Source organism: Capsicum annuum, chromosome 8 (genome assembly GCF_002878395.1).
Source record: "Capsicum annuum cultivar UCD-10X-F1 chromosome 8, UCD10Xv1.1, whole genome shotgun sequence".
NCBI lineage: Eukaryota > Viridiplantae > Streptophyta > Magnoliopsida > Solanales > Solanaceae > Capsicum > Capsicum annuum.
Window position 1 is genome coordinate 147,226,294 of NC_061118.1, and position 14,943 is coordinate 147,241,236.

Sequence of the window (14,943 nt, forward strand, 5' to 3'; positions counted from 1 at the left end):
TCCTTGCAAAAAGACATTGTTCACATCAAATTGGGAAATATCCCACCTTTTCTTGGTTGAAATTGCTAAAAGGCATCTGATAGTGGTCATTTTGACCACTGGGGAGAAGGTTTCATTGAAATCAATCCCTTCCTTTTGAATGTCACCTCGAATCACCAATCTAGCCTTTAGTCTCTCAAGAGTACCATTTGCATGTTGTTTAACTTTATACACCCACTCGCAAGGTAATGCCTTTCTGCCTTGTGGTAAATGGATAACTTCCCAGGTTTGATTGAGTAATAGGGCATCAATCTCATCCTTCATTGCTTGTACCCAACAAGGATGGGTACAAGCTTATGAATAGCTGTTATAGCTGCTAGGTTCAGTAATAAAGGGAATAGAATTGAGAACAACCTGATTGGAAGCTAATAGGGTAGAGACAAACAAAAAATAGGGGTAGCAGGCACAGTAAAACATGAGTCAGTAACATCACTCAGATAAATAGTGTTGCAAATATAATATCTTAAGTGAGAAAGTAAATTCCCAATGTTTGTCCTCTGAGATCTCCTAGGAGGTGGAGAGGGTTGTAAATCAGCAGATTCAAAAGATATAGGTGTGATGAATCAGATGATGAATCAAGAGGAGAACTGAATGTGTCTTGAGAATTAGAAGGTGGTGAATTTGAATCAATTGAAGGAGAGAGAATGGAATGATCTTTCCCTGTAGGAATAAGAAAAACAGAAGAGGGGATATGGGAACAATCTACAGCAAAAGAAATAATATCTTCAAAGAAATGGACATCTCTGGACATAAAGAATTTCTTAGAAGATAGGTCAAGGAGTTTGTATCCTTTTTGATCATTGGGATACCCTAAGAATACACACCTAGTGGCTCTAGGATCAAATTTTCCTCTCCCATGTGACAAGATGTTTGCAAAGCACAAACAACCAAAACATTTTAATAACTGATAAGATGGTGGTTTTCCAAACAAAACTTTATAGGGAGTTTTACCTTGAAGAACCTTAGAAGGTAATCTGTTGATCAAGTAGGTAGCAGTAAGGATACACTCACCCCAATAAATCATAGGAACCTTGGACTAAAACATTAGAGCTCTTGCAGTTTCAAGCAAGTGTCTATGTTTTCTTTCAACAACTCTATTTTGTTGTGGGGTTGCAACACATAAAGTTCGATGTATAATTCCCTGAGAACTAAAAAAATTGGAAGCAACAAAACTTTTTCCTAATTCCATGGCATTATTAGATCTAATAATCTTAACCTTCTTGCCAAATTGTCTCTCAATCATATGTAGGAAACATTGAATGACTGAGAATGCATTGCCTTTGGTGGTTAACAAATATGTCCAAGTCTCCCTACTATAATCATCCATTATAGTCAAGAAATACTTATAATTATTATAAGTAGTTGATTTGTAAGGCCCCCATGTATCTATATGAATCAAGTCAAAAATGCATCTGGAACTAATGTGACTGATAGCAAAAGGCAACCTAGCTTGTCTAGCTAAGGGACAGATTTCACAGTGACAATCACAATTAGAAGGAATATTGAGAAAACTGACATTTTTCATTGATGAATAGGGCAAATGCCCAAGTCTTACATGTCATGGACTTACATTAGAAATAGCATTGAAACACATAGGATAAGAAGCTGAAACATGACTAAACATAGAACTACTAAAACTGGAAAATGTCTGGGAAATTTTGTGAACATCTTGGGTTGCACTAGACTTCTTAGGGATGAATTGGAAGATGTAGAGACCTCCTTTTATTTCACCAAAAACTTGTGGCCTCTTTATTAAAGGGCCCTGCAACAGACAAACATCAGATTCAAAGGACAAAGTATTTTTGTATTGAACACTGAATTTATGAACAGAGAGCAGGTTATACTTGAAACTAGGAACATAGAGGACATTGTGTAGTGTGAAACCATAAGGAATTTGAACACTACCTATGCGGGTGACAGGGATGGAATGAGAATTAGGCATATTGATATTAATAGGAGTTTTAAGAGTAGTCATGGAAATAAAGGAGCTAGAATTAAAACACATGTGCTTTGAATCACCAGAATCTATTATCTAGGTACTAGTATTAAAAACTAAAAAACAAGACCCTGAGTATTTGAGAATAGTACCAGCCATTGCATTGGCACTAATTTCAGCTGATTTGTTCATGCTTATTCCTTCAGTGAATAAAGTTTTGCCAGCTGGATGAAGTACTTAAACTGTTCCTTGGTCATGTGTTGATTAATGAGATTCATGTCAATTGTGTTTTCATTCTCACTTTCTTCCACTGTTCTCACACTGTTTCCCTGACTTACGGCTGATTTCCTTTGTTGTTGAACTGAAAATCTGAAGCAATCATCATCTACATGACCTGTCTTACCACAATAATCACAAGATACATTAGGATTGTACTTTTTCTTAACTTTAAACTTCTGGCCTGCTGGTTTGTCTTTGTGAATTTTAGTTGTTGTGGAAAGTTGTTCATTCTTGAATAAAATGGTCCAGATCCAGAATTTGGCATAGGATTTGAAGATTTTTGTACCTTCCTGGCTAACTTATACTAATTTGTATTGCTTGCCATAAAAGAGAAAGAGTCAGCTGGCACCAATGGACTCATATAAGTTTCTTTTTTATTCTCATCTTGTAAAACTAATGAGTAAGCAACATTTACATTAGATAGAGGATTCATCATTAAAATATTTCCTCTTGCCTGAGCATAGACATCATTCAGACCCATCAAGAATTGTATAAGCTTCCCATCTTTTAGAGACTTCTCTAGTTTCAATTTTTCTTCACAAGTGCATACACAACTTCACTTAATCCCGGAATTTAGGGATTCAAGTTCATCCCACAACTTTTTGAGCTTAGTAAAATACCCTGCAATATCATTGTTACCTTGAAATAATATGTTTAGTTTCTTCTGCAGGTGAAACAACTTAGCTCCATTAGACTGCCCAAATCTATGCTCAAGGCTGAGCCATAGATCTTTGACAGTCCTGGAGTAGATAACACTATCAGCTATATCCTTTGATAGAGAGTTGAGAAGCCAAGAGATTACCATATCATTGCATCTGTTCCAAATTTGCAGATTTGGTGATCTAGAATTTGGTGCTACCTCAGTACCATTGATGAAACCAAGCTTGTTCTTGGCCGACAGTGCTTTAAGTACTGACCTCTTCCATCCCTAATAGCCTTTCCCATCAAATAGAGTGTTCACCAAGGTCATTCCAAGTGAATCTGAAGAATGAAGGTCGAGGGCATGAGTCGAATCGATGGATGGAGCAGGTTGACTAGACGTACCAGAAGTAGGAGCAGGTGTGACAACATCCACCATTGTAGAGATTGGTTAGATGAAGAAGGAAGTGATTCAATTGTAACTACTGCTCTGATACCATGTAAAAATAAGACAGTGTATGAAAATTTTCTCTGTCTGCATAATCCTTGCCAATCATCTTTATTTATACAAGTTAAAGAATCTTCTCTTTTAAGCTAAACAAAGACTAAAAATAAAAGAAACTTCTCTTCTAAGCTAAAAAGTATGGAACCTTCTATTCTAAGTTTGCCCATAATCTTGTTTGTTGCTCCCATATATTTATCTCGGCCCAAATATTTATTTCGTCTAACAAATCAAAACTTCAATACATAAACATGGGCATGTGAACAAAATATTCGAATAATGAGAACTAGCTAAGCTTCTACATAAGTAAACAAGCTAGCACTAAAATCACAATGATCATAATAAACGCCCCATAATCATATGTACAACTTTGAATTGGGATATACAACAGCACTGATTTCAAAATTCAATATGTAAAACAAACTAATTGCTATGAAGAACTAACATGTTGCAGGAGAAGGATTGTTTCTGCAAACAGGACAAGTACCATTGATCTTTAACCATTCATCAATGCATTCAGCATGGAAGCAATGTTCACATTCAGGTATGCACTTCACTGTCTCATTAGGATGGTATTCTGCTAGGCATATTGGGCAAGTTTCATGATTAGGCCCTGGAACTCTCCTACTCTCTCCAAGTACTACTTTTGTGTAGGACTCGATTGTTGAATCGTCGAGGCCGATGGCGACCGCTGGTCGTGGTACTACGGCTGTTCTGGTGGTGATGTTGTGGATTGCTGTGGCGGCGCCACTGAACCGTCTGCAATCCAAGCAGATGTAACATGATACACCAATTATACATGTGATGGCTGGAATAAGTAATGTTATTGCAATAAATTTGAAAACTTGTCGACCCTTTTCACTACCTGCAAGTGAAATTATGGTAACGTTGAGAGAAAAACGTTGTCATAAATTATCTTATTTTTATTCTATAGACTTTATTATTGTTGATCTACATCTATCTACATCTACAATATATTAAAAATATAAAATCTTTAGAAAAGTTATTTAAATTTTTTGCCCTTCATGGAAATACTACACAATAGGTAAAATCGTCTTTTCACATTCTAATTTGATTATTTTTCTAATATATTTAGGATTTTGAAATTAATCAAAGTCAAAATTTTCTAGGAGCCTCACAACATGGTTTTTTTCACCTCTTGTTAAGGGTAGGGGATTTTAATCATCCTACCACAACCATGTTAGTATTGTTTTGAATTTGATATTCAAATTAACAGAATCAACTTTTGGTAAACTTTTCATTGCAACCCTAACTGTAAACTCCAAAATTGGTTTACATATACCGCAAGGCGTTGAATACTAAGTTATCCAAAAGTAATAGTACGTTATATTGTTATCAAAAGCCAATTGTATAATCCAGATCAAATCATAAATTATTAGTTTATTGAGTTTAGAATGACATACACGAGACATTTTCATTTGCACGATCTCAATCAATCAGCAAGTTGAGAACAGAAGTCAGCTTCTCCATAAGGATTGACATTTGATTAGTGTATTAAAAGGGGCAGCTTGGCCTTTCAATTTTGCCAAATGCAATTATCAGTATTTGGGATGAATAAAATATGTGTATTCCCAGTGAGGCAATCAATACTAGATTCATATAACTATCGTCATAAGAACTATAGCATTATCCATAATAAAACAATCTTACTCCAAAAGCTCTACTACTAATCAAAGTCAGAAAGTCCTTAACCCCATTGATTATTTTTTTCTGAATACTCTCACCTACTCTTGAAATACGCTTATGTGGGTACCTAGTATAGTTTGTCCTAAGGGCAGCCCGGTGCGCTAAAGTTTCCACTATGCATGTGGCTCCGAGAAGGATCACCACAAGTTTGTCCTAATCTAAATAAAGGGGGAAAAAGCTACTAGGGCACAGATTGTCAACCCCAAACATTGAGGCATAATTGCTTGATTGATTCTACTCTTAACTACTCAAATGGAAATACAGAAGAAGAAACCAAAGGAGACTCAAATTGAGAAAATATTTACCTGTTCCAGGACTATCAAAGCATTGAATTTCTCTGATAATGGCATTATTGAACCCACAGACACCATGTTTTACTTCACACTCTTGGCAGTTTGGTTTATCCCACGTTAACACAAGATCGGTATTAAGGTCAGTTAAAAAATCTGATTGGTATTGGAAAGCCCAAGAAGCAGGAACAGACGTAGTGTTGATTATGCTACAGCCATACAAACTTGTCATTTGGTTTGCAACACTTGTAGAAGAAGTAGCTAAAGTTGATGTAGTGAAATTGCTTAGACAACCGATGACATTTAACTGAGACAAAACTGAATTTTTTGAACAAGTCAAGAAAGTAAAGTTCCGATAGGCAACAGCTTTGAAAGGTGAAGAAGGAGAAGAAGAAGTGCTGAAATTGATCAGCCGTTCTGGGAGGCAATTAGATGGATCGTAGAGTTGTATTTCTTGGGTGAGGTAGTCTATATCGCGTACATAGTAATCTCCTGCGCCTGGAAGATTTAAAATTGATCTACCTTGATTGTCGCATCTAAGACCGAAACCAGGATAGCTACAGTTCTGAAGGTTCTGGCCTTCTATTCCGAACGGAAATCGTATATCAAAGTGGTAATTCCCACAAATGGAAGGTGGGCAATCATACCTTGCATAGACAGTTAAACAGAACAGAAAAGAGAAAGAGATGATCTTCAGAATGCCCATGTATTTAGAAAGTCAATTTGGATATGGACAAACCGCGATCAGAAATAGTGGTTTGCCCAAGTATTTCAAAGATTCAAACCATGCAGAATTTCATTAACTTATTAGTTGTTTCAAAAGTCAAAAGTTGAAAATGGTTGACACAACAAAGATGTTATAAAATCCAAGTTATACCATGTATTAATAAAGAAGATGTTAACAGCTCAACTTTAAAATACTGCCATTGGGAACTCATAGCAAGGGGATACTTAAAAAATAGATTGATTTATTATTAAATTGCTTCTATTAGAGGAAAGCATAAGCCATAAGGAGAAGTCAGGCTACAAGTCATGATTTTAACCTGTGCTAGTTTGGATGGTAAGTGATATATTACGAATAAGAATCGTTTACTAGCAAGTATACATTTTTTTAATTTGCTGGGCATAACTTGTGGACTGCAACCCATTTGAAACTTGTTGATAGTGGGCTGATTGTTGTGTGTGGAGTTATAGCTAATATTTGCTGAAAAAATGAGCTCTGGTTTTGTAGACAGTAAGATTATACTTGGCAGTTTTTATAAGATTGTACTTGATAGTATTTGACAAAATCACTGGAGCTGCTCTGATATTCTGATTGAAACAATTTCATCATTCTTCCCGGACTTCATGACATGGAATTTTACGTGAAGACCTGTGACCACAATGGAACAGTAAGTAATGAGTGAGAGATGAGGTACAGTTTGTCACTCATAAAAGTTGCAGAAACCAAAGTTAATATTATACCTTCATTCTCTTGCAAGTTTGTGTTGACTGCTACTGCATAACGGGATATCATAGCTTTTGGTTGCCAGTCATTGGGCTTTCCTATCCATGACTTAAGATCAAGAACAGCTGAAAACGTGCATTTACAAATGACACAGGAACAAAATTAATTCGCATATCAAGAATAAGTCATGGTCCTTTATTCTTTATCAGGGTTTAAAGTAACAGGAGTTGTCTTTTCAATTATATTACGGGGCTATGAATTATCTACATTCTGAAAAGTCGATGAGATCTTGTACTTTGAAGAATCGAAGAAGGGCTCAGGACGAAGCTTCTATGTTTTGGCAGTTATATTTTGGAAATTGATGGTGTTAGACCCGAGTGCGAAGGTAACAGTAACTGATAACTATGTGAATTGAGCTGTTGAACTTACCAGAAGTTGAGCGATCTTTGATATGTTTGACATCAAATATACCAGCAGAGGCTCCACTAGCTTGCTTCTTCTCATGGTGAGAACCTAGCAACTCATAATCCCAGCTTCCATCCTGGTATCCTTCACTAAGAAACAGTTCAATATGTCTTGCATCTAATACCTGCATCGTTCCTGCATAGAATAACACATAATTAAATCTTTAACCATCTTTGCTAAAGCTTTGGATAGTCAGGAAAAATAATCATGGGAGTTAAACCTGGGGGAGGAGTCCCTGGGGAATGGACTAAACCCAAAAGGAGTGACTATGGAATAGTTTAATTTGCACAAACATAAAGTGGCAACGGTTCAATTTGCTGCCAATGTTCAATTAGTTGAAAACCCTCCTTATTGTCCAAGGAGTGAATGGACAGAACCCTTGTCGTTCCTTTCTAAATTATGAAAAAACACAGCCAGCTTACCATCACATGTGTTGAGATCACAGACTGGGCAACGAACAAGCTGCAAATCTGGAAGAACCAAAAAGCAAAAGGATTTAAAATTCATGCTGATAAGAAATTCTTTTACACAGTCACGAATATTACCAGCAATCCAGATTCCACTCTTGATATTTCTGACCACACAGCACCCATTTAACTCTATCATCTTCTCCAATGTCTTCTCCTTAAGGATTTTCAAGGGAGGGATCAAATTCTCTGTCAAGAGTGCATTTTGCGAGTCAAAGGAAAATGCTCCAATGCGCATCCAGTCTGGTCATTTGTTCAAACAACTTAAAGGGATCAACAACCATTGACAGAAATTGTCAATACCCTAGTGAGTGTTAATACTGAAATTCACCCTATACAAGCAAAACTGGAGAAGGGGTTATACCAATATGCTTATCCTGCTGGCGGAACGTGTAAGAATGGCATCCATCTACAACGAATAAATTAATTCGTTACAGTAGAGAACCAGACAATTTTGATGTCAGTTCTGATTTAAATTGTCAAACTCACTGTAAAAAAGAGAAACTGCTTACTAAAGGCTGTTGCATATAAGTTGATCCATTTGGAGGTTACTTTTCCAGGATCAGGAACATGGAGGTCTCGCAGGCAAGCATGTTTCCATACGCATTCCTCCATAATGACGCAATGGAACCACTTGCTGGTTGATGCAAGCATCACCAAGGATTTTCCATCCAAGAACTTAGCAATCTCTGTCCACAGGTCCTCTTCGTACCTTATGGAATTCAAATAGCCATAAATTGTCTCAAGATTCATAAGGAACTTGACAACTACCATACGATACACAGCAAAGATGTTCTCTGGTACGTTCATGGTCATGCAGATGATATTAGTTGAACAAAGAAGTTGATATTCTAGAGTTCATAGCATTGGCTTCTGTGATATAGCCTATTTGATTTTGATTCACAGTACTGCATAGGCTAAAGTGACGTCACAAGAAGGACAGGCATTAGCAATTCGCTTAAACTTGTATATTCAAAACCTTATGGTTATGCATCGCCAAGAATATTTCAAAACTCATTCTTGAATTCATGAACTAATTTGAAGCTTTGAAATCTAAGCTAAAATTTGGATTTACGAGGGTCGAATGAGACTTTTAATGTAGCTATTCACCTTCTTATAGAAAAGATGTTGTAGCATCAGTTATCAAATCTTCGCTAATATTCGAACTTGAATTGAGTACTAGAAAATTTGGGGATCAAAGAGCATTCAACTACAAAACCTTAGTCAATAAACGCATTTGACAGTTGCAGCGCAGCACAGATGCCAATATGCAGCGCACCTGAATTTTAGCTCAGATACTAATATGTTTCATTATTGAATCCATGATACGTAGTGCATTGAACTGATTGAGAAATCAAAAGGCCTTGATTTCTAATGTATCCGCAATCGTCTAATAATACTGTTTAATACAGTACAGTAGCCTTCTTAGGCGCAGTATCATCTACTTAGCTTACACTCAAAGATAGATTCATTCCTTGCTCAATTTCATGGATCAGAGAGCATCGAACTGCAAAACCTCAATCAGTAAACACATTTGACGGTTGTCACTAACACGCATGTAATAAACGGAGCAGCTAAGTTCTAGCTAAAATTGCAATCTGTTTCGCAGTTAAATTCCGGAAAATAGAGCATTTAAACTCCTAAAGAAAACAGAAAACTCTCAATTCAGATGTTTCAGCAATCAGATTACTTTATTTCTAAATACATACTTTAGAAATATGCAGCAGTAGCACCACAGAAAGAGTCTAATAACACTCCTCCTAACACACTGTCGGATTGCCTTCTTACAGAAACAGTATATTGATCGAATGTGTAATGAATCAGTTGCACATAATTAGCCAACATTAATTAATAAATTGATTTCTAACTCATTGTGGTTGAAAGAGCCTACTGTTCGATCAGCAAACACATTCAACAGATGCGGCATAATACACATTGCAATAAACAGATCAGCTAAGAACTATAGCCAGTAAAAATAAATGAATTGATTTCTATCTCAAATTTGTGGATCAAAGAGCTGAACCATTCGATCAATAAACACATTCACCAGTTACAGCATAACACACATTGCAATAAGCAGAGCAGCTGCGAAGTTTGGCTCAAATTCAACACAAAGCATCTATTCAGCTATTTTTTTTATCAATCGGATCACTTATCTTCTACATACCATAAAATATGCACCAGACAGAGCTAATACATCTCTATTAAGACACTATCAAATAGCCTACTTACAGAAGCAGTAGATTCAACTACAGGAGTATTTGAACTGGTGCAATGTCAGAATTTGAAAATTGCCACACTACATGCATCACCACAAGAATTGCAGCTGACAATCAGTTCAAAATTCAATTCGTTTCTAATTTGAATTCATAAACTTAATGCATTAAACTGATATAGAAACAACAAATTAAAGCCTCAATTTCAAATGCTTTCATAATCGGATTAAAATACGAATACTCAAAGACAAAGTGCTTCTCGCTCAAATTTATAGATCAGACAGCACTGAACTGCGAAATGTCAATCAAATAGAATTTGAAAATCAGCACATTACAGAGCATCACTACAAGCATAGCAGCAGCTGAAACTTAGCTCGAAATTTAAATCGTTTCTAGTTTAAATTCATAAACTTATTTACACTAAAATGATACCGAAACAACAATTTAAATCCTCAATTTCAAATGCTTTCACAATCGGATTAAAATACAAATATTCAGAGAAAGCGAGAGATAATAGAACTCTATTACTACAGTATCAAATAGCCTACTTACAGAAACAATAGATCCAACGACAGAAGTAATTTCAACTATAAATTTGAACTAATATTCAAATTTGAGCTTCTAACTCAAATTTTTGGATCAGAGAGCATTACACTGCAAAATGCCAATCAAATGAAATTTGATAATTGCCGCATTACAGAGCATCAGTACAAGCAGAGCAGGTAACATTAGCTCAATAATTTGAATTCATAAAATGTAATGCATTAAACTGATACGAAAAGATCAAACTAAATCCTCAATATCGAATGCTCTCGCAATCGAATTAAAATTCAAAAATGCAGAGAGAGAGAGAGAGAGAGAGTTGTAACCATGAGAAGATAGAGTTAGGAGTCTGATATTTGAGTCGAGGAGAAACACAGCAACAGAGAGGTCTGGTTTTACGCATACGTTTTCCCATGGTGATATGTATGATTCGAAATGAACGATAGCAAGTTCAAACTGAAGACGTGTTAGCTATTTATACACGCGCCAATGCATTGGATTCAAACTGGAAGAAGATGTACTGGGCCCGAAGAATGGAAGGCCCATTAAGAACGGTTTCTCCGGTGCTTGCGTTACTGGGCCTGAAGCCATACTTTGAGACTTTGTCCCTTAATGTGCCTATTTAGATTCTTTCTTTTGCAGGTAAATTACATAAATCCCCAAACATCTTTAGCATATTTACTTATTCTCCCACTTATTTATGTTGATTATATAAAGGGAAAATTACAGGTAAAAATATTTTATAATTACATGGTATGGGTAATGTTTTAAATAATTACAATTCATAGGTAATTGTTAGTTAACATTCAATTTTATGTGGGCCCATTTATATAAATATAATTTGTAATGTATATAACTAAGGCAAATAAGATTTTCTCTCTCATAATTAATATTTTATTCTCTCCCTTAACCTATTGGGGAGATATGCGGCAAAGGTTACTCCAATCTTATTAGATGTTATAGGCGGGAGAAGGTATTCAATCCAAATTCTAATCTTTTACTCAAAAAAAAAAAAAAAATTTGCTGAAGATTGTGAAAATTTCAAACTTTTTTTCATTGAAATGTCAAAAAATATATCTCTTTCTATTTCTTCTCCCAATTTTTCTATAATTTTGTATTTTCAACTACACATTAGCTGTATTTTGTCCATTGAAAATTACCTTAAAGCTTTTTTCGTCCCAAAAAACTCGCAGAGATTTGATTTGAAGATTTTGATGGTAAATTTTATATATTTATGGATATACAGATTTATTTTTCTTTACTTTTTTAAGTTAATTGATCAAGTGTATAAGGACAAATCCATTTTAAAGTCGGTGATGACCCCCTATGCAATTCGAAATAGATTTCAATTCAATACAAAAAAATCAAATGGAAACAGGTGAGTTGCTGTATTTTATGATTATATATGTTTTTGTATTTGTATATTTTTTTTAGTATTTGTATAATTGTATGTAGTTGTAGTTGATTATTTGTTTTTAGTTGTATTTGTATATCTGTATATAATTTTATTTGTTTATATGTTTTTAAATTGTATTTGTATAGCTGTATGTAGTTGTATTTGATTATTTATTTTTTAGTTGTATATGTACACCCGATGTAATTGTAGTTGTGTATATGTTTTATAATTGTATCTGTATATCTGTATGTAGTTGTATTTGATTATTTATTTTTTAGTTGTAATGTATATCTGTATGTATTTGTATTTACATACATGTTTATTAATTGTATTTGTATATCTGTATGTAGTTGTATTTTATTATTTGTTTTTTAGTTTTATATGTATATATGTATGTAGTTGTATTTGTATATATGATTTTTAATTGTATTTGTATATCGGTATGTAGTTGTATTTGTATATATATTTTTTAATTGATTTTGTATATCTGTATGTAGTTCTATTTGTATATCTGTTTCATGTATATCTGTTTTTTTTGTTTATGTATAGCGTTGGATTTCAAAAAAATCGTATTTCAAGAATTTATAATAAAAGTTTAAATTTGGAACATACCTGGTAAAAATGGTTGTTGAATTATTCCTCTTTCTTTTCTCTAATCTTTCCAAACTAATTTTTTTAAATTTAATACATGCCTTAAATCACAGATAATGAGCTTTAATGCTCAGTAATGGAAGAGTAATTAGTGGAAAGTTGGAGTAATTTAAGGGGATTTAATGCTTTCAAATTTCCTTTTTTATCTCTTGCTCAGTTAAGTTATTTTTCTACTGATTTGTATAATTCTGTTATATATATACAAATAACTATTATCTACTTTTGCCTATAATTTGTAATTATTGAAACTTTCACTAGGAAGTTAGTTATAGGTCTTATACTTTACCTATTTGTGAACCTTATATAATTATCCTACTTTTAACAATAACTCCAAATACATGCGGATACATGTCGTTATCCCTCAGATACTTGCGGACTCATGATGTGACCCCCCAAATACATGCAATGTATTTTAAACTAAATCATATACAGCGGACCACTTAAACTACAATATTAGAGATTGTTTGCTATTGCTTATACCTCAGCAGAGAAGTAAAGTTCTGCTCTATGCCTTAACCATGTATTTGGATGCCTTAACATGTATCCGTGACTACACAATATGTCTGTATCATTTTTTGATGATATATTATGTAATAAATTTTTTTTATGGGATATGATATAGGATTTATGTTGTTTATCCTTTTTTTTACTCTAATTTTTAGAAGTCGTGCAAATATAATCTTTACGAAATTACCTTTTCAGACATCAAATTCGGGTCTAATGTCTGCTCGTATACTTCTCAATCTCACAAACAAAATGTTAAGACTGTTATTTAACATTTATATTAACTTAAAAATTTTAGACCATGGTCAAATATTTTCTTATAAGATTTTAACGTTATCTTTCCACTGGTTCCATACATTCAATAATTTAAACTTCTAAATGTCCTAAAGTTATTTCACACTGCTATAACTAAACTTTACAACACTATATTCTGAAGTTTGAAGAATTAAATAGATCTTTGTGGTCCAATCCTTCGACCCGTTTATAATAGGAGTTTGGTGCACTTGGCTCCTCCTTTTTTAAATAGGGAAAAGGACATACTATAGTTAATCATGTGTCCAGAAATTCACAATACTAAAATTTAAATATTAGACACAATTTCATGAAATTCAATGTACTATAACTAAATTATTATTTTTTCTGGTAAATTTCTATAACTAAATTCACTTCTTTGTTTCGTGAAATTGTAAGTATGGAGTTCAAACAATCAAACTTCATGCATGTGTATAATTTTAATATATTACTAGTATGTTATGTGATCCCTAATATGTGGTGAATTATCTAGTGTCCAACAAAAAGTAAGAAATGTGATTTTCGACATTGTTATTATTCCATCAAATGATTATAAATTAAAAACCAACAATTTCAACAAAGATAGTCATATTCTTAAAGATGTATTGTTTCACTAATTAACTTTTTTTCTGAAATTGGTGCCTGGCGTAAATTTCCTTTTTTGTCTTGAGTTGGGAATTTTTTAGGCGGGTAATACTGTACACTTAAACTAAGAATCCTAATGTGCATCGGGTTGTTCCTAAAAAGAGTAGGAATTCAACGTAACCATTCCAAATTCAAACTCAAATAGGAAAAAACATAATGCAAAAACACATGCTAATTGATCTCCTCTATAAATAATACTCAACAAGACCAACAACACCAATTGAACCATGTCTACAATAAAGCTCTTTGGCAAAGAAATCAAAGTCGAGGAGGAGGAGGAGAGCATAATGTTATTCGGAAACCGGATTTTGCTGCATGCAGCATTGAACGAGAACGAGAACAAGAAGCAGAAGCAGAAGCAGAATGACAATAGAATTGTAAATGGGATAAATTTGCTGCCACCAAAATGCATGCGTATGGCTATTCGATTAGGAGGAGGGAGTCGACCGGTTTACATTGCCAGAAAGCAAGTGGAGAATTCGGACTTCAGTTTGCAACAGAGCCGGTTACTTATTACAGCTAGTACACACTGCTGGAAATTACTCGACGACTTGATTGCATCAGAGGATAATGACATTGGTGTTCAGGTGAGAGTGATGGATCCACGGTGTAAATTCCATGACATGAAGCTGAATAGATGGAACAGCGTAGGCAGATTTGTGTTTAACAGAGGATGGAATAGCCTTCTCAAAGAAAACAAACTTGAAAAAGGCGATACACTTGACCTCTGGCATTTCGAAACCCCTCTTAATCAACCTTGTTTTGCTATAAATATCATTAAGAACCAGTAGGAGTTTCGTGTTATTTTTTTTTTCTCCTTTTTCTTCCTCACTTTGCTGTTTAGGATTGTGAATAATATTTTGAGGTAATTGTACTCTTGATGCCTAGTTTATTGGTATGACCGGGTTTTCTTCGCCTTACTCCTT

General features: G+C 34.4%; 2 protein-coding genes across 2 annotated transcripts; one reads left to right on the forward strand and one right to left on the reverse strand.

The window, feature by feature from the left end:
- Window positions 1-6,095: 6,095 nt before the first annotated feature.
- LOC107879762 (probable F-box protein At3g61730) lies at window positions 6,096-10,951 on the reverse strand. Its single transcript, XM_016726708.2, has 8 exons — window positions 10,857-10,951; window positions 8,284-8,483; window positions 8,136-8,180; window positions 7,850-8,014; window positions 7,727-7,774; window positions 7,269-7,439; window positions 6,857-6,964; window positions 6,096-6,764 (listed from the first exon to the last, which is right to left on the reverse strand). Exons 1-8 carry the CDS (start codon window positions 10,943-10,945, stop codon window positions 6,682-6,684), a joined length of 909 nt encoding a protein of 302 aa, XP_016582194.1. The 5' UTR covers window positions 10,946-10,951; the 3' UTR covers window positions 6,096-6,681.
- A 3,293-nt stretch (window positions 10,952-14,244) lies between these two features.
- LOC124886661 (putative B3 domain-containing protein At2g18810) lies at window positions 14,245-14,808 on the forward strand. The gene has a single exon (XM_047395545.1). The coding sequence runs from the start codon at window positions 14,245-14,247 to the stop codon at window positions 14,806-14,808; it is 564 nt and encodes a 187-aa protein (XP_047251501.1).
- Window positions 14,809-14,943: the final 135 nt, after the last annotated feature.